At 35.5% G+C, this 19,775-nt stretch overlaps 1 protein-coding gene across 1 annotated transcript in view; it reads left to right on the top strand.

The window, feature by feature from the left end:
- The window catches only part of LOC125789954 (uncharacterized), a 179,079-nt gene that overhangs the window by 155,061 nt on the left and 4,243 nt on the right, over nt 1-19,775 (top strand). The window contains exons 7-11 of the mRNA XM_049473054.1: nt 5,556-5,729; nt 7,202-7,375; nt 9,017-9,190; nt 11,661-11,831; nt 12,711-12,869. Of these exons, the coding sequence (XP_049329011.1) occupies nt 5,556-5,729; nt 7,202-7,375; nt 9,017-9,190; nt 11,661-11,831; nt 12,711-12,869 (852 nt within the window). The remainder of the gene's footprint in view (nt 1-5,555; nt 5,730-7,201; nt 7,376-9,016; nt 9,191-11,660; nt 11,832-12,710; nt 12,870-19,775) is intronic.

Below are 19,775 nucleotides of genomic sequence, written 5' to 3'. Positions count from 1 at the left end.
GGAGGTTGCAACACAGTTACAGAAACAGCTCATTCAAATATACAGAAACTCAATTGCAAACATAATTGCCATATACCGTGGCATGCACCCCTGGTCAAAATAACTGTTACTGTGAACAGTTAAGCATGTTGAGGAATTAAACGATCTCTAATGCATGGGTCAGACTACACAAATTACGCATTGCAAACGACAAAGGTTTGTGTAGTGTGACATAAAGAGGGGTCTTACTTAAGTAGAAATTTTGGATATCTATACTTAACTGGAGTAATTATTTTTACTTCTACTTCTTATATTTTCACACAATTATCTGAACTTTCTACTCCTTACATTTAGAAATAGCCTCACTACTCCTATTTCATTTCAGCTTGTTTTCATTCCGGCTTCTCATCGTTCAGTAAAACCCCTATCCAGATAAATCTCTCCATACAGACACCCTATTGGTTTATACAATCCATTACACCTGCACTTGTCATGTCACAGTCCACACAACTATGCAAGGTGCCTAAACCTTTGCATAAAAAGTATTTTCCAGACTTCAATATATTATAACTTTTGCAGTCCTAGTCATGGTGCCCCCTGGCCTGCACATTTCCAAGAGTTTTCCTGTTTAAAACACCACTGAAAAAAACACTAAAACACAGATTTCTTTTTAAATGTTATGTACACAGTTTCTGCATTACGATAAATTAATCTTTAATACATTACAATGTACAATGAAGTACAAACACATGTTGGGTTTGCTGTACATGTTTATGTGGTTTGTTTTACAGGAAAAGGATTTCATGGTTGGAAGATTGCCATCATCTGTTTTTCAGTTTTTGGTGTTATTTTAACGGCCTTTATAGCTTACATCCTGAAAGGTAATTTTTATTTATAATTTTTAGCAATATTCAGAAAATTTGAATTATTTAGATTGTGTGCATGTATAGGAAATGTAAAGTCATGACTTCTGGGATATTGTATTCTTAATCAAGATGATGTGCTAAACACAGACCCTCAGAAAGCTAAACTCTACTGTCAGGACCACTACTACTACACAGCATTATATGAATGGTCAATAAATATTTATATGTATATATGATAGATCAGTGCAATATTATGTATTTTAATAACAGCAGTTGCTGCTGATTGCTGTCTGCCATAAAAGCATATTGCACAAGCTCACTGTATGGGTCAAATAAACACACTTGAGACAAACAATTTACTCTAGTGTACTTTAGTAAATAAAAAAACAATACAGAACAAATATGGACAAAATATGTTTGATAAAAACAAAAGCTGGAACAGTGTAATTTTAGATGACTGTAAAAATCACACTTTTTTTTGCAACTAACTGGTTTAGGCTCGTTGGCCTTCTGCAGGGTTGTTTAAATACACCAAGCCAGAAAATGTATTATCAATGACAACCAATAAAGTGACTAAAACACCCATATCTTAATACTACCTACCCTCTCTACCAATTAGAACAAAGTGAACCAGTTTGCAGACCTCACACACAGCTGTGAGATTTGTACAGACCAATGTTATTTTACTAAAAGTCCCATTTTACCCACAAAAGCCCTGACTATCTATTTAAACTAACTGAATTGGTTTATTTAATTGTGCAGCTCATTAGGGGTTTGGTCCGGTATTACAGCATTGTAATTGTTAAAAGGCCTGGAACCTTAGAAGCAAAAAAAATCTTATAATGACCTCCAGCATTTTGTAAGTGACATCACATGATCACACTGTGAAACTGCCCTGTGATCCAGGATGTTCAGCATATTTCATAAGATAAACTTAAGTACTGCAATCTTTTTAGTAGTAATAAACCATCTGCTGGTCATTTTATGTTCTAACAGTGTTGGAACAGTTTCAGTCGCTGGATGACGCTGATTTTAGAATGCTTTTGTTCTTTTTCCATTTCTTTAACTCCAGATAAATACTCAGAAAAGCAGCTCTCTCCTACACAGTGCTCACTTATAACCTACATGCGTCTCCACACCGAGAATCCCCGCAAAGAGCTGGACCTGAGCAAATTCAACACATCAGAGGAAGGATACAGGAGACTCATCCCTGCTGTTTCAAACTGCAGGAAGGCTCAGTGAGTGTTTCTTTAATTTGGAGTTTCTGCTATCTGTTGGGGGACTGATATTGAATAGAAATACTAAGGATTAAATAGCTGCTGCTTATTTAGCGGTTACGCAGATTTATAAAACACAGTGAGCTCTCGGAGAAGAATATCATTCCAAGATATTGTGATTCAGGTACCAAAAATTCATAATGACAACCAATAAAGTTGTATAGATACTACCAAGAAGTTTCAGTGAACACTAAACCATGACTCAGCACGTCATCTTACAATTTTATCACCTGTCTAATATTGTGTAGGTCTACCTCCTGCCAGCAAAGTAGATATGACCTATCCAGACATGGGCTCCACAGCTTTCCTTTTATTATCTGGCGCCAAGACATTAGCAGGAGATCCTTTAAGGACTAACAGTTGAGAGATAGGGCCTAAATGCATTGCATTAATTTTGACTTAGGGGCATGTGATCCTGCAACTGCTCATCAAATGTCCTTTCTTGGCCCACTTTTGGTAGGTAATGACCACTGCATACAGGGTAATCCCGCGCGCAATGCCGCGTGCTCTGCGCCAAGCTCGGTTACTCGTGCCTGCATCATTTTAGAGAGCTGGATGAGATTTTAGTTAATTAATTAATATATTTAATATTTTAATAAATTTGCCCTGGTGATAAGAAACAAACACTAACATATAGCTTTATATTTCTGTGTATGTCAAATGTTTTAAGTTTTATATAATTGACGGACAGCACCAGACGCCAGGGTGACAACGTGCTTTATTTTTCAAATATATATATATATATATATATAAAAAAGGTGATTTTTTTTTCATTTATAAAACTCCAGCATTTGAGTGAGAATAAGTATCTGTTAAAAGTCTATATGTCTATATCTGCTATATTAAGCTACAGTTATTAAGTCTGTGTACTGAACATACATATAAATCCTTATAACTGTCAGAAATAAATATAACTAATTATAACCTATAATTACTGTGCAGATTTTTAAGTATATTTATTTTTGTAGTTGGGAGGTGTTTTTTGTTAAATGTAAAGGTGGTAAAGCAGTGATGGTGTGTGGTATAGTAAATGGGGAGTGCAATACGGACAGGGAACATCTGGGGAAGCTGACAAAAGGGCTGATTAACAAACAAGACACAGGTGAGGACTAGGGAGGAAAGAAGATCAACAGAACACATGGCACATGGAGAAGGAGAAGGAAAAGCAGATGGAAAAGAGAGGGCCTGTGTAGCTGCAGGTTACCATTCTGAGTAGCCAGCTTAACCTGATTCCCCCTCAAAATAGCTTCCCGCAATCTCACTATCACAACTATTCACAACTGGCTACTTAGAAGAGCATTGTTAGGTTTCTGACAAACATAATATTGTCCATGTCAGCAAAAAAAAAAACTTATTTAAATTTAACATGCAGTACATTTAAATATGTTAATTATTGTTTTATGAAAAGGTTTTAAATAGGCTGCTGTGTGACACAAATAAACAGGGAACTCACCATTGCTTTGTCTGTTTACATAAATAACAGTTAATAATTTAAGATAGTTAATATAGTTGCTAAAGTTAGTATGTGCACCATATTCTAAAATTCCATGCACAATTCAGTATAGTTTAAAACATTTTTCTAGTTTGAAAAATACATAAAACTATGTAAGATGTATCTGTTTGCATTCTTTATTTTCTAACGTGTATGTTTTTCAAAGCTGAGAACACTCAGATACGTTATTTGTAGATTATTAAGCCAAATAATGTGTTTTTGTTCCTATTTGAGATTCTAGCAATAAAAAGAGAGAATGAAACTACATGCACTGTGTGTCTGAATATTAATGTCCAGAATTCCAAAGAATATCAATTATAAATGTAATTGTTTAGACAATTTCAGATTCAGTCGTTGCTAAATAATTTCACATTTGCTTCATGTGTAACTCCTTTCTTCCCCATCTGTAGATTTGCTGGCTGTAATCTCACTGCTGGATGCATTGAAGAGTTAAATGCAGCTCTAAAAACAGAAAACTCTTCCCTAAAAGAGCTGGACCTCAGTAACAACAACCTGCAGGATTCAGGAGTGGAGAAGCTCTCTGATGGACTAAAGAGTTCACACTGTAAAGTGGAAACACTAAGGTCAGAATCATACAATTTCATTAGATCATATAATTCTACACTAACATTACAAATGCAAACCAGTACTCCTCTGGCACCACATTTAAATGGGTTAAAAGAACCATCACCAAATTGTCTCTAATTATCTCAGGCTGAATGTTTGGTTTAGTGGGGTTTATAATTATACTTTGTTTTGACTCACTTTTACACTGATACACAAATGCCAAACCCATGTCACTGTTACTACTGTGCTGAGAATTATACACCTTCCACAAAAACCTGCTTAGTGTAATTATTCACTATTGATCAGATATTTGATATCTGATATTGAGTGTAAGTAAGTAACTGAAAAGTTAAGTCAAGACATCAATATTTTATCACAAATCAGTTAAAGTATCTGATTAAATGGATCCACGAACAGAAACACAGGTACCATTCGGCTTGAGGTGGGGGGTGCAATACGGACAGGGAACATCTGGGGAAGCTGACAAAAGGGCTGATTAACAAACAAGACACAGGTGAGGACTAGGGAGGAAAGAAGATCAACAGAACACATGGCACATGGAGAAGGAGAAGGAAAAGCACATGGAGAGGAAAACTAACACAGATGGAAAAGAGAGGGCCTGTGTAGCTGCAGGTAACCATTCTGAGTAGCCAGCTTAACCTGATCCCCCCCCCCCCCCCCCACATTCCCTGTGCTCTCCTACCCCCTACTCAAAATAGCTTACCGCAATCTCACTATCACAACTATTCACAACTGGCTACTTAGAAGAGCATTGTTAGGTTTCTGACAAACATAATATTGTCCATGTCAGCAAAAAAAAACCTTATTTAAATTTAACATGCAGTACATTTAAATATGTTAATTATTGTTTTATGAAAAGGTTTTAAATAGGCTGCTGTGTGACACAAATAAACAGGGAACTCACCATTGCTTTGTCTGTTTACATAAGTAACAGTTAATAATTTAAGATAGTTAATATAGTTGCTAAAGTTAGTATGTGCACCATATTCTAAAATTCCATGCACAATTCAGTACAGTTTAAAACATTTTTCTAGTTTGAAAAATACATAAAACTATGTAAGATGTATCTGTTTGCATTCTTTATTTTCTAACGTGTATGTTTTTCAAAGCTGAGAACACTCAGATACGTTATTTGTAGATTATTAAGCCAAATAATGTGTTTTTGTTCCTATTTGAGATTCTAGCAATAAAAAGAGAGAATGAAACTACATGCACTGTGCGTCTGAATATTAATGTCCAGAATTCCCAAGAATATCAATTATAAATGTAATTGTTTAGACAATTTCAGATTCAGTCGTTGCTAAATAATTTCACATTTGCTTCATGTGTAACTCCTTTCTTCCCCATCTGTAGATTTGCTGGCTGTAATCTCACTGCTGGCTGCATTGAAGAGTTAAATGCAGCTCTAAAAAGAGAAAACTCTTCCCTAAAAGAGCTGGACCTCAGTAACAACAACCTGCAGGATTCAGGAGTGGAGAAGCTCTCTGATGGACTAAAGAGTTCACACTGTAAAGTGGAAACACTAAGGTCAGAATCATACAATTTCATTAGATCATATAATTCTACACTAACATTACAAATGCACACACCAGTACTCCTCTGGCACCACATTTAAATGGGTTAAAAAAAACATCACCAAATTGTCTCTAATTATCTCAGGCTGAATGTTTGGTTTAGTGGGGTTTATAATTATACTTTGTTTTTGATTCACTTTTAAACTGATACACAAATGCCAAACCCATGTCACTGTTACTACTGTGCTGAGAATTATACACCTTCCACAAAAACCTGCTTAGTGTAATTATTCACTATTGATCAGACCGAAACTCTCATTATGCACGCTGTGTTAGGCCATTTAATGAATGAATTAAACCCCCTTGTGATAAGTTGAGTTAGTGTCTGATATTAAGCATAAGTAAGTGAAAAGTTAAGTCAAGACATCAATATTTTCTCGCAAATCAGTTAAAATATCTGATTAAATGGATCCACAAACAGAAACACAGGTACCATTTGGCTTGAAGTGAACATCAATGCAGAAATATCTGTGTTGCAGACTGCCCTTCCTAAATTCAATAAAAAAAAACTCCACTCCACACTGGCACAATCCAAGTTTCACACTACAAATTAAAGCCCTTCAATTTTCCACATGGAAGCAAAAGGGAATCACACACCTCATCTATTTCAGAACAACATATTAATGTAATTTAATGCAATGTTACAGGTACTGTACTCTCCAATATCAACAACTAAAATTAAGAACGAAAGAAAAAAAAAATTAGTAAAATATTTTTAATAATATACTACAGCTATTCATCCAATTCAATAATTATAAAAAAAAGATCTCTAAATCATATTCACTCATATCCACCTTGAATAATGTAATACCACTTCTGACAGCTAAGTGGGAAAATTGTCTGGACCTCTCTCCCAATCCTGGTTTATGGAAACAAATATGTAAACACATTTGTACCATGACCACTAACACAAATTTGCAGCTAACAATATAAAGTTATTCACAGAATTCAATGCAAAATGTTAAAAGTGACTTTGGCTGACATATTGGATTATTTTTTTTTGTTGATAATGCACTTTAGGGAGCACAAACAATCTTCACATAATTTGACTATACCAGTCCTTTTACTCCCTTTGGACCCTTTGGAGTCACAGAGACACTTCCCATCAGTATTCCAACATCAGCACCACTCTTCTTGGTGATATATTTAATATACACCCCCATCTAAATTCAGTATCCCCTTACTGATGTCTCTAGCTGTTACTAATAAAGTAGTAGTAGTCCTAAAGAACAGGAAATCACATCATTGGATTAACTTAATTTTTAAATACAACTATATCTTATAGCCAAGTGTGCCCCTTCCCCCAATTCAGTTGACCCCCTTATTAGAATCTCACTTAGGTTCCCAAGATATTCCGGACCACCTCTTTATTGATGAATAGAATGTATATTTTATGTGTCTGTTGTGCCTGGTCTCTCTTTGCAGACTTGCTTTGTGTAATCTCGAGAAAAAGACGTGTGAAACTCTGGGAGCAGCTTTACTATCAGAGACCTGGACCCTTAAAGAGCTGGACCTCAGTAAGAATAACCTGAGGGACTCAGGAATGAAGCAGCTTTCTGATGGACTGAAGAGTTCAAACTGTACACTAGGAATACTGAGGTCAGAATTGTACAATTTCTATTTATGTTTTATATGTTTTATGCAGTATGTTGTGGAGGGTGGAAGGCAGAGCCAACAACTCTGCCGCAGTTTAGTTTGATATCATTCCCTCTTGATTATAAGGTGCTGCTTATCAGGGGAAATGGACCTAAAACATTTAAAGCACAGGGAATCCTGAGTGGAAGGACGGGAGTGAAGCACAAAGACTTTAGTCATTATTTTAGAGTGTTAATTAGTTTTATTTTGAGATTTATTTTTTTATGTGAGAATAAACACAGATTGGTGAAATCATCACAGTTTGTGTGTGTTTGATATCACAATATATTACATTTGTGAATTAGGGGTGTGTCATTTCATATAGTATGCAAGAATATCGCCAACATTTTTAAATATTGTAAAAGGTATTATGCCCTGAAATATTGTGCATTATCACCCACCCCTAATTATCACATCAGTACTTGTTTGCTGTTTTTATCAAAAGAAAAAATTCACACTGTTCTCATTTTCCATTATACATCTACTAGAGACAGATTATATCAGTCCAGTATAATTTATTTTACTTTAATCCTGGATATATGGAGATAATTGGAGTGCATTATTAGTATCATGACATTGTGGATCATCGACTTCTTACAAATCTGATACAATTGTTGTATTTTTTAAGATCCTAGTTAGGGGTGTGCCATATCATATTCTATGCAAAAATAAAAATTATTTTTTCTTTTGTTGCACTCCTTTTGTTGTTTGATTTATACAGATTTATACAGATTACAAAACAATCATTATGTCGATTGTCATCAAGACATTGGGCTCTATCTTAGACCCTGGAAGTGAGGTGTGTTCATGTAAATTTCTGGCATATGTCCATTCCTATCTTAGCTACGCATGCATGCTCCATTCACCCCCCCCCCTTGTTATGTTCACATGGACATGCAACAGTGTGCATACCCAACTTTTACATCAACAATAAACAGAATAAAAAATAAAATAACATTGCTGTTCCAATAAATAAGCAGGTCAGTTTCCACTGCTGAGAAGCAACGAAGCACAATGCGCCATTAAAATAGCAATCCACCAAAGTCAGAGTGCACCTGGCTCTTAAAAGTAACAGCAAGTGACGCTGATTTTTTTACTGTATGTTACACCAAAACACATCCATAAATAATTGAGAGAATTAGTAAATGCCTTTTGTGTGTTTCAAGCTGTGCAAAGTCAAGTCAAGTCAAGTCAAGTAGTTTTATTGCCAATACTGCAAATGTACAGGACATACAGAGAATTGAAATTATGTTACTCTCCTTCCCAAAAATTACAGCAAGTACAGATATAAGATCATAAATATAAAAATAATGGGAGACACTATATATGTACATTACAACAAGGACACAAATAGACATACACAAGACAATAGTGCAATAGTGGTGGGGGGGATAAGATGGAATGACAGTGCAAGTATAAACAGAACCCGTATGAACAGTAGTGCAAATAAGATATAATAGCTTAAGGCTAGTAAAGTGAATGAGTGCGTAGAGTTTTTAAAGTTCACAGTTTTTGGGGAATTAAAGTGTGTATGACAGTATAAGCAGTAGTAAATAATACATACTACATAGTACTTTTAATGCTTTGTCTACCCTCTTGTTGCAGATTAGCCACCTGTAATTTCACTGGGAAATCTTGCAAATTTCTCATATCGGCTCTAAAATCAAAAATCTCCTCCCTGAAAGAGCTGGATCTCAGCGGCAATGATCTGCAGGGTTCAGGAGTAGAGGAGCTCTTCATGGATCCACAAAGTTCACCCTGTAAACTGGAGATACTCAGGTCAGAATTCTAATTCTTCAGTAAAGAGCGTCCGCAATAAACTTGCTTTGTATGCTTAATCAAAATTTTTACCTTTCGCTAGCACATATCAAAACATTATATTATTGAAAATTAAGTTGCCTTTTAGACAATGCAGACATACATTACTTGTCTGGGAACTTAAAAGTAGAAATGTAGGCAATTGTAACCAATTACAATTAATCAAAGTAAGCAAGTTACTCACCAGGAGATGGTGGACGGCAGTAATCCTGCTCCATAGCGTTAGCGTTTGGCTCGGTTAGCAGGTTAGTCAGGTTTGGTTGTTTATGTTTGCTGTTTGAGCAAAAAGGCACACTGCAGTAGCTCTTGCTATGCTGTTGCATTTTGTCTGTACGTTCTACCTGCGCTGTTTACCCTGCTATTTTAATCTCCACATTCCAAACCCTGAAACGGTATTGGCCGATATCGATACTGTATGTAAGTGCCATTATCGGCGCCTGGCTATGATAAAAACTGGCTATAAAAAAAACACTTTTTTTAAAAAAACACAACTTTTTTAATTTGTACTACTTTTTTAGGGAGGTGGAGTAAATTTACCACAGAAAACGTAAGACTAATTTACAGTAGATAAATGTTGTAACCACTTTAAAGTAAAGCTAAATTATAAAGTGTTTATAGACAGTTTCTAAATGAATTTGTTTGTGTTTTTATTTAGGTTGTAAATACTTTTAAAAGCATTAATAAACAGTGACAACACATACGTAAATAGGGGAGCAGTGACCTGTTGTTTGCCTGTGTTTGTACTGTAAAACCTTAAAGTCTTTTCCATCACTCAGCATTAACAAATCTAATAAAATAATACAGAAAGCCAATTTAGTCATTAAATATATTAGTATACAGTATATTATGATTAATGAGTAAATCATTAATCTGGGTAGTTGTTTTCCTTTCTGTTTACGTGTTATTAATGCGTTTTAAGTACAGTATTTACAATGTGACTGTAGGAAACTTAGATTTCCAGTATCACTTGTTTGCAGTAATAATCACACTGTTTCTACAGTGTGTTTTATGTCAGGTCAAAGACAGTCTTATATTCAGTACAGTCAGAGCTCTCACGTGAATAAATGAACAACAATACCGTCAAAATTCAGTGTTTTCATCATATTCAGATGTGTACATGGCGCAGATTATATAAGGCAAGGTAATCTTTATAGTACATCAGTTTTGTGCAAGAAGTATTGGCCAGTTAAAGTTGCAGTTGCATTTTTTTGTATGCCAGTGATTAAATGATAGGATAATAGCATAATAAGGTGATTTCACCATTTTAAAAGGCAATGAAATGCTAATTATAAGGCATAAAAGCGTAAAATATCAATGCCTTGATTGGACTATAAATATTTAAAAATATTCTTATGAAATAAATGTCACGCTTTGGTCCTTTTCATGGTTCTTTCTGGTCAGTCTCTGTTTTTCCAGTCTGCTTGTTTTCTTTGCCATGGGCTTTTTTAGTGCATGGCTCTGTTTTGTTCTTCCCTTGTCTCCGCCCTAGTCATTAGTGTTTCCACCTGGCTCATTTGTCACCCTACCCTCTTATTACCTTCTCCAGGTGTTTCCAGCCCTCAGTGTGTGTAAATATATAGCCCCTTTGTTTCAGTGTCCCCTTGTTTGTGTATTATGGTTGCTCCTTCATTGTTTCCTGTCCTAGTTAATTTCTTTGTTCTGGTTTGTTTAAGCCCTGTCAGTTTGTTTATCTTGTTTTTGTGTTACGTTTTTGGTTTATTGTTGGTTTGTTTTCATTGTTAAATTTACTTGCATTTACATGCATCCTCTCATCCTTGCTGCAACTATATATGAAACAACCTCACAGGTTAGATGTTTCATATATATATATTTTGCCTTTCCTTTTTGTATTATCTTTGGTTTACTTGTGTATGACCTCCTGCCTAAACACTCTGGTATGTTTGTTTACGCTGCCATTTCGGTTCTTGCTCTGTATGCTCTTGACTATTCTTTTCAGCCTAATCCCTTACTTAATAAATTATCTTTATGGTATCTGCACTTGTCTGTCCCATGTTTGGCTCCCTTGACAAAATGTTGAGTTTGTTTTGTTTGCTGTAACTGTTTGTAAAACAAAAACAAAAAAAAAATGAAAAAAGCACTAACATGGATTGATGGTAGTAATAGGACTGGTCACTGATTGGTCACGTGGAAGATACTTTCAGAAAAGGAAGATTATGGGGATATAGTGAAACAGGTCAGAGGTGGAGGGAGTTCACAGAAGTGTGACAGTCAATATTATTTTACCTTTTTCTCTAATATATTATTTTATATATCTCTAGCTGTTGACAGTGTCCTTATTAGCAATGTTTCTCTCCCCCTCTCCAGATCAAACTTTTGTTTATACAAGTATTTAAATATGTTATACTTTTTCCACTGAAATATTTATCTTTGAGTACCTTAAAACCTGGTGTGTTTTTTTTTTCCTGTGCAGGCTAGCTTTGTGTTATATTGAAGAAAAGGTTTGTGAATATCTGGGATCAGTTTTAAATCAGGAAAATTCCCTGAAAGAGCTGGACCTCAGTAACAATGACCTGCAGGATTCAGGAGTGAAGCTTCTCTCTGCTGGACTGAAGAGTTCACACTGTAAACTGGAGATTCTCAGGTCAGTTCATCCTAGATTTATAAAGAAATAAATGTAAACTGAAGGCCTCATGTGCAGATTTAGCACTACAAAAAATATGTTGTGTTTTTACTCAATATACACTATAAAAATGTTTATTTTAAGAAAACAGGAACATACACAGTGTCACGTAGCTTAAGCACCGGAAACTATTTAAATTCCAACTGTAGCTTTTTTCGAAAATGTATTAGCCTGCTAAAAAAATTGAGTACAAGGAGTACAAGTTAGTTACAAGCCATGTATACAAGCTGCTTTGAAACATAAGGTGTGCCTAAAGATGAAGGAGGAAAGAGATAAAAAGGAAATGTTACCCGTCACCTCTATATACAAACAGGAGAGGCAAGACAGAATTACGTTCTGCAAATGGACATGGACTAAATTCCAAAATTGCAAAACACACAATAAACAATTATTCAGCATCACACACAACTGGTCACCGGTGCAGGAAGAGTATAAGGTCATGCATCACATTTAAGTTTTCATGTTCAAATGTCACACTGACATGTTCATCTCATTAAAATTAATGTTTTTACACCAGTTAATGGAATTAAATGCAAAGCTCTATAAATCTATCATCCAAATGTTGTTATACAGATATATTTTCAGACCAACAGACGCATCTAGATAATCAAATTTCAGTGTATCAGATTTCAGTGTATCAAAGAAGAGCACCAAAAGTTAGTTACCGATTCCAACCTCAGTGCCACAACAGTCAATGCACATACATCTGTAATGTTTATCCATGCAAATACAACTTGATCACAAAAAACAGTGCAGACAATTATCTCAACAACTGTAATTTTACAAACAAGCCTGAAGACTGAACTCTCCCTCTCTCTGTCTCTCTTTCTCTCTCTGCAGATTATCTGGTTGTATGATCACAGAGAAAGGATGTTCATCTCTGGCATCATGTTTGAGTTCAAGCTCCTCCCACCTGACAGAACTGGATCTGACCTACAATAACCCAGGAGAGTCAGGAGTGAATTTGCTCACCCCACACTGCATACCCGGCACACTCAGGTATGAACGACTCCGCCAGTGTGTGTTTTATTGCTGTGTTCTAACTGTGTTTAAGGCATTTTAGTGAAGGAAACAGTTTGTTGATTGTAGTGCTGTACCCGAGAGATTTGAATGTTAAGTATTAATATTAAACTTTTTAGTTCAGAAAACATGTTTTTGATTTCTATTGCTGATTTTCACCACATTAAGAAAGTCTGCAGAGTAACAGGGATGTATTTTGAGGTTTAAAAAATAGTAAAGAGATGCAGTGTATGATTAAGGATCATAATTGCATCCTAGTTTAATTACTGACATATAATGTCAGGCTATCTTACAGATTTGTGGAATAATATGACATATAGTGTTGCCAACACTAGCTATTGGCTGTCCTAAAAGTCGCTAGAATCCGCTAAAGGACGCCATCTTCTAATTCTCACAATACATATTTTTGAAGCTGTAAAAGAATAACGTTGTGGGAGAGAAAAAGGTGAGTAAAAAAACACCCTAAATATGTTCAAACGACAAATTAAGTCTGAACAAATGAACAACTACTGTTGCCTTTGAAATAGGGAGTCACTTCTAAAAATAACTTCACGACTTCATTTTACATTTTAATGAAAATTACATAAATGTTAGCATAAGAGTAGCAGTTAGCAGGAACTGCTATTCTATGTTCAACCCTCCTCCTTTATCTGGGCTTGAGACCGGCAAACTGACTTTAAAAGAGACATTTATCAGAGTCTTAGTTTTTTGTTTTCTTTCTTCTTTTTTGTTTTTGTTTTGTTTGTTTTATTTAATTTTTCTTAAGTTTTATTTAGTTTCAAACCTAATATACAAAAAAATTTCAATGATGAGGTAGCTAACTAGATGTTTAGCTTTTCAAAAAGAGGCAGACACTGTGGACGAGGTGAGCGACAGGCTACGTGGTGAAAAAGGTGAGTGACTGACTGAGACTGTGTGAGTTAAATTCAGTGATTTCTGTTCGTGTCACACTGAAGACGCATTTATATTTACCTCCTGCTCTGTAAATATGGGGTGGGGTCAGTCAGCGGCAGCTTTGGGTATGCGCAGTTCATTTGCAGTGTGTTTGTGCTCTGAGTGTGAGAGACTGCACTGTAAGTGTTGTGGGGCGGGGCTTGCTCGCTGAGGACAGTAACTGAAGAACATGTGTGTTCATCTCAAAGTCTCCAAAAGTCTCCAATAACACCACAAAACTCGCTAGATTTGTCGCTAGTTGCTTTTTAAAAAAAAGTCTTAGAGGGACTGAATAGTCGCTAAATATTGTGACAAACTCGCAAACAAAGTTGGCAACACTGATGACCGACAGCATGCATTTATTTATGTTTAAAAAACGTTTGTGTAACCTATTTTTCATTTTTTATTTCACTTTAAACATTAAAATCGATAAATCAATATTGGTGGTTTAAAATAATTTCTGAAGATTTTTTTCAACATAATAAACCTGCATATGTATATATGAACAAACTATATGACTCCGTAACTGAATTATTTTACATAAAAATAAAATAGTATGCCAAAAACTGTTTAAGAATATCCACAGCATTGCCTGCACTGAAATAGTATTTTCTTGTTTTTAGCAGGATTATTAGTTTTCTGTAATTCTCTTTCGATCTAAACACATTTTAGATGTAAAAGAATAAATATAAAAAATAAAAGTCTTTTTAATGTGATTTAGATTCAAAATTTTGGGAGATGATAAAGCAAATGTTTGTTTTCAGCCTTTTTTTCACTTTGGCACAAAAAGCATGCCTTACACGTCTGGAAACGTGAAAAACATACTAATTCTCGTAACATGAAATAACCCAATCAGTGTGCTCTGACTTTGGCGTGTTGTCCCTGCAGTCTGATTAGCATGGTGGTGTGTTCATGGTGTTAGTGATACAGCAGTACCTCAGTGCCACTGCAGGACTGAGAATAGTCCACCATCAGCACCCTGTAACCACTGACGATCTACAAGGTGTTTCAGCTGTAGATTGGAGTGTGTAAAACAGTGGAGGACAGTTATTAAACACAGTGCTAATACTCACAATATTACAATACTATGCAAAAATATACAAGTTGTGACCAAAATAATGCTAATAATGTATTATTTAGGCTATTCGTAATATATCCCCCTAGCTGCCACAATAATATTAAAAGAATTAGCAACTGAACACAATTAATAAAAAAACACAATAGTGGGTAATTCTAATATTTGGCAGTGCTATCTGTAAAACAGAAATATTTTTTAAATGTAAAAACTAAAAAAATTATGAAATAAACCAGTCCTGATACAGGTGATTAGTGTTGTGTAGTGGCTCAGTGGGGTAAACGTGTAAAGGGGTGTCTCTTGTGCACAGGGATGGGTTTGAAACGGACTTCTCTCACTTAAAATTAGTCTCTTTTTTATAAGGAAAATGAAAGCTTTCAGGAATTAAGAATTGATTTATTAAAAGACAAAATTAAACAATGTTTCTTTTGAGATTTGTTTGTAACTAAGATTATTTTCATAACCCTATAAACCCATGTGGTCTATGAAATAGAGCAAACAATATAAATAAAAAAACAACAACTAAACAAAAACAACAACAACAACAACAATAATAATAATAATTATAATAATAAACAGAGTTCCGTTTACATCCCAAGAAATCTTTACAGTAAAATGTGTGAAGTGTAAAAAGAAGATGGGAGAAGCAACACTGAAGACCTGCCACACTGGAGAAAAGCCATAGTAGAGGAACAGCCAGAGGACCTGAATCTGTGTGATGGAGCATAAGGCAGTAAGAGAGACAGATAAGAGCACAGCAGTGCAAAACCTTAAAGGACAATAGCAGAACTTTTAAACAGTAAAGTGCATTTTAATAACTGCATTAGTCTATCCAAGAACTAATGATGACATGACAGAGAAACAACCAGTAACACAGAAACAACCAGTAACACAGAAACACAACCAGTAACACAGAAACACAACCATTAACACAGAAACACAACCAGTAACACAGAAACACAACCATTAACACAGAAACACAACCAGTAACACAGAAACACAACCAGTAACACAGAAACACAACCATTAACACAGAAACACAACCATTAACACAGAAACACAACCAGTAACACAGAAACACAACCATTAACACAGGAACACAACCATTAACACAGAAACACAACCAGTAACACAGAAACACAACCATTAACACAGAAACACAACCAGTAACACAGAAACAACCATTACACAGAAACACAACCAGTAACAACCAGTAACACAACCAGTAACACAGAAACACAACCAGTAACACAGAAACACAACCAGTAACACAGAAACAACCAGTAACACAGGAACAAACCAGTAACACAGGAACAAACCAGTAACACAGAAACACAACCAGTAACACAGAAACAACCATTAACACAGAAACACAACCAGTAACACAGAAACAACCAGTAACACAGAAACACAGCCAGTAACACAGAAACACAACCAGTAAAAACCAGTAACACAGAAACACAACCAGTAACACAGAAACACAACCAGTAAAAACCAGTAACACAGAAACACAACCAGTAACACAGAAACACAACCAGTAACACAGAAACAACCAGTAACACAGGAACAAACCAGTAACACAGAAACACAACCAGTAACACAGGAACAAACCAGTAACACAGGAACAAACCAGTAACACAGAAACACAACCAGTAACACAGAAACAACCATTAACACAGAAACACAACCAGTAACACAGAAACACAACCAGTAACACAGAAACAACCAGTAACACAGGAACAAACCAGTAACACAGAAACACAACCAGTAACAGAATCACAAGAGAAGTAAAGGCATAAAGGAGCTGATCAGTATGAACACGGATTAGAGCCGTCTCAGTACTGTGCTGACAGCAGGAACCTGACTGAAACTTCTCAAAAAAGTTATTATTGAACAGATTATCTTGCATTTCTGAAGCAACATCCATCTCCAGAGCTTTAGAGACAAATGGTCAGTTTGAAATTGGTCTAAGATTTACTCAGACGGCGCTGTCTAGACCTGGTCTTTTAAGAATGGGTGTAACAGCAGCCAAATTCAGAACACTGGGGACATAAGCAGTAGTAAGAGAGGTTCATGAGATGGGATACAGGTGTAGATATATCAGCAAGTCAGAGATTCAGGAGTGAGGTGGGGCGAGATTGAGTAGGCAGGGTAATATTTAGATTGGGTAATTATCCAATTATCTGGACGGCACAGTTCTGGACTTAAGGGGAGCTGGAGTTTCCAGGGTGTCAGAAACAGACACAGCACAGCAAGAGACAGAAGAGGAGAGTTTACAGATCACAGACAGAGAAGAAGATCTGATTAGAGCAGAAAAGAACACAGAATCTACAGCAGCAGAATTACAGAACAGAATACAGGTTATAGGATGTGATTTAAGATTAGAAAGAGATTAGCTGTAATCAGTTTATGATCTGAAATGCTGATATATAGACCAGAAACCCCAGCTGGATTATTATGATTTAAAAAGATATTAAAGTAAATTCTTGTGGAATCTTAATTACTTAACTCATAAGTTTCTATTACTCATAGTTTCACTGACACGCAGCTGACAGGAACCTTTTACAGTGTTCCCCTTCACATTTTATCCATTATTATGCAATAATTATTATATTTATTATACTTTTATATTTTTAATCTGTTATTCTGTTATCTTTTTTTGTTCATATTTTTTTAGGGTACAGAATCTGTAACATATGTGAGAACACTGCAGTGCCCTGCACCTCTGGGTCTTCCCAATGTAACGGGGTTGAATTATTTTAGCTAATAGTAGCAATAATTCCATATTTAGCTTTGTTTACATGCAGAGATGTTGTCCAATCTGACTGAATTAATTATGATTCTAAAACAGTCTGATGAAAATGCTCACTATCTGATCCAAACCATGACGACCAGCATCATATGAGTTTAGTCAGAGTAAGAGCAGTAGGATATTAGCTGAAATTTATTTAAAGTTAATAGAAGAAAATGTTTTATTACATTCACTGATTAAAGAAGAGATTACTAATGATTACACCAAACCTCTGGATGATACCAGTACCAGTCGTCCCAGTGAAGGAATTTACTGATTTTAACAGGACTGTTTTCAGTGCATATAGAGCACAGCAGCTTCCACCTTTCTCCAGTTCATGGTATATCTAATTTATACTTTAATCTTCATAACGGATGATAAAATAGAAATTCTTAACAGGAGTGTGTGACCTGGGATGCTATTGTAAATAAAGGGACACACATTTTAATTACTTTTATACTTCACAGAAAAATTACATTTAAATTGTGTTTTTGGAACCAAGTCTACTTGATAAGATAATTGTATAATTTAATGTAAAATTCAGGATTGACACGTTACTTTGCATCCTGAGTTGTATACAGACAGATCCCTCAAACAGTGATACGCTCACCAGACCAGTAATCTGCACTGTTTACAGCAGCCATGCACTGAGAAATCCTCTATTAATAATAATAATTAATCCCACAGTGGGGAAAATTACAATCTCCACTTTTAACCTAGCACACACACACACACACTGAGCACACTCAGAACACACACACACACACACACTGAGCAGTGAGCACACTCAGAACACACACACACACACACTGAGCAGTGAGCACACTCAGAACACACACACACACACACTGAGCAGTGAGCACAGTCAGAACACACTCAGTGATGTTGTGGAATATTGGGAGCACCCAGGAGCAGTGAGGATTAAGGGCAGAACCGTGTCGTTGATGGAGCGCTGCTCTAACCACTGAGCCACCACTGCTCATATTCCAGTAATTCTACATGCTGCTGTTGCCCTGTATATGTGGAGAATGTACTGTAACTCTTTGTAAATGTAATGGATGCAGGAGTTTATAGCTGTTATTCTTCTATTTAACTGATCACTTAAAGGATTATCCTCCTCGCTCAATGAGATAAAACTGCATTTATAATGGCCTCAATAGCACTGCTTTCTGAATGTGTTCTATTCTGATTGAGCTATTAATCTGAATATTGTCAGATTATCAGGCTGCATGTAAACGTGGTTAATATCATCACATGATATTTAGCATGTTATAAAATTGTAATTTTAGGTCATACCACACTGTAACCTTCATAGTCAGAGTCATAAACAATATACAGTATTATACAGCAAAATCAACAGCTAGTCAATTCCACAAACACACACCCAATAGAATAGAATAAAACTGTTCCACCAAGGCGGGACATTTTTTTCTCTGGTTTCACCATACAAAGGACAATTAAGTAACAAACACGTCCATAAAAACAAAACAAACAACATATCAGTAAATAACAATAACACTGCTATAAATAATAAAAATAATAAACATGTACAAACCAGGAACAACTTAGTGCAATGTTTTAATGCGTTTGATGGCACCCTTTATTTAGGGCTGCTGGGATACATTTTAGATGCTGGAGTTCCACTAAAAAGGGCTAGCGATGTTCATGCACGTTACATTAACATCTGAAATCTGCACTATTTTACTCTTAATTCCTTTAAATGAACAAAATCACTGTACCAAAATTCACACTGTAATACAATCAGCACCATTTCAGTCTCACATACATAATAAAAAAATAAACAACTTCTAAATATAAAGCTCACATAAAGCTCATTATCTTACATAGCATAAACACTTATTACACATTTCAGTAGTTAAAGCACAGAGAAGCTGATGTTTTTTTAGAGGCTGAATTATAGAAAAAGCTGCAGCAGAGCAGCTAAACTATACAGCTGAGTTCTTTATTAAAACAGCAGGAGAACAGAAACACAAACCCACTTTAAAACCTTTAACCTGCTGCTGTAATAAATCCTTTATTAAAACACTGAATTACAGATCATATAAAAGTACAGAGAGTGAGATTC

Source organism: Astyanax mexicanus, unplaced genomic scaffold (genome assembly GCF_023375975.1).
Source record: "Astyanax mexicanus isolate ESR-SI-001 unplaced genomic scaffold, AstMex3_surface scaffold_33, whole genome shotgun sequence".
NCBI classification, from domain to species: Eukaryota; Metazoa; Chordata; class Actinopteri; order Characiformes; family Acestrorhamphidae; genus Astyanax; species Astyanax mexicanus.
This window is presented reverse-complemented; position numbering and strand designations above follow the sequence as displayed.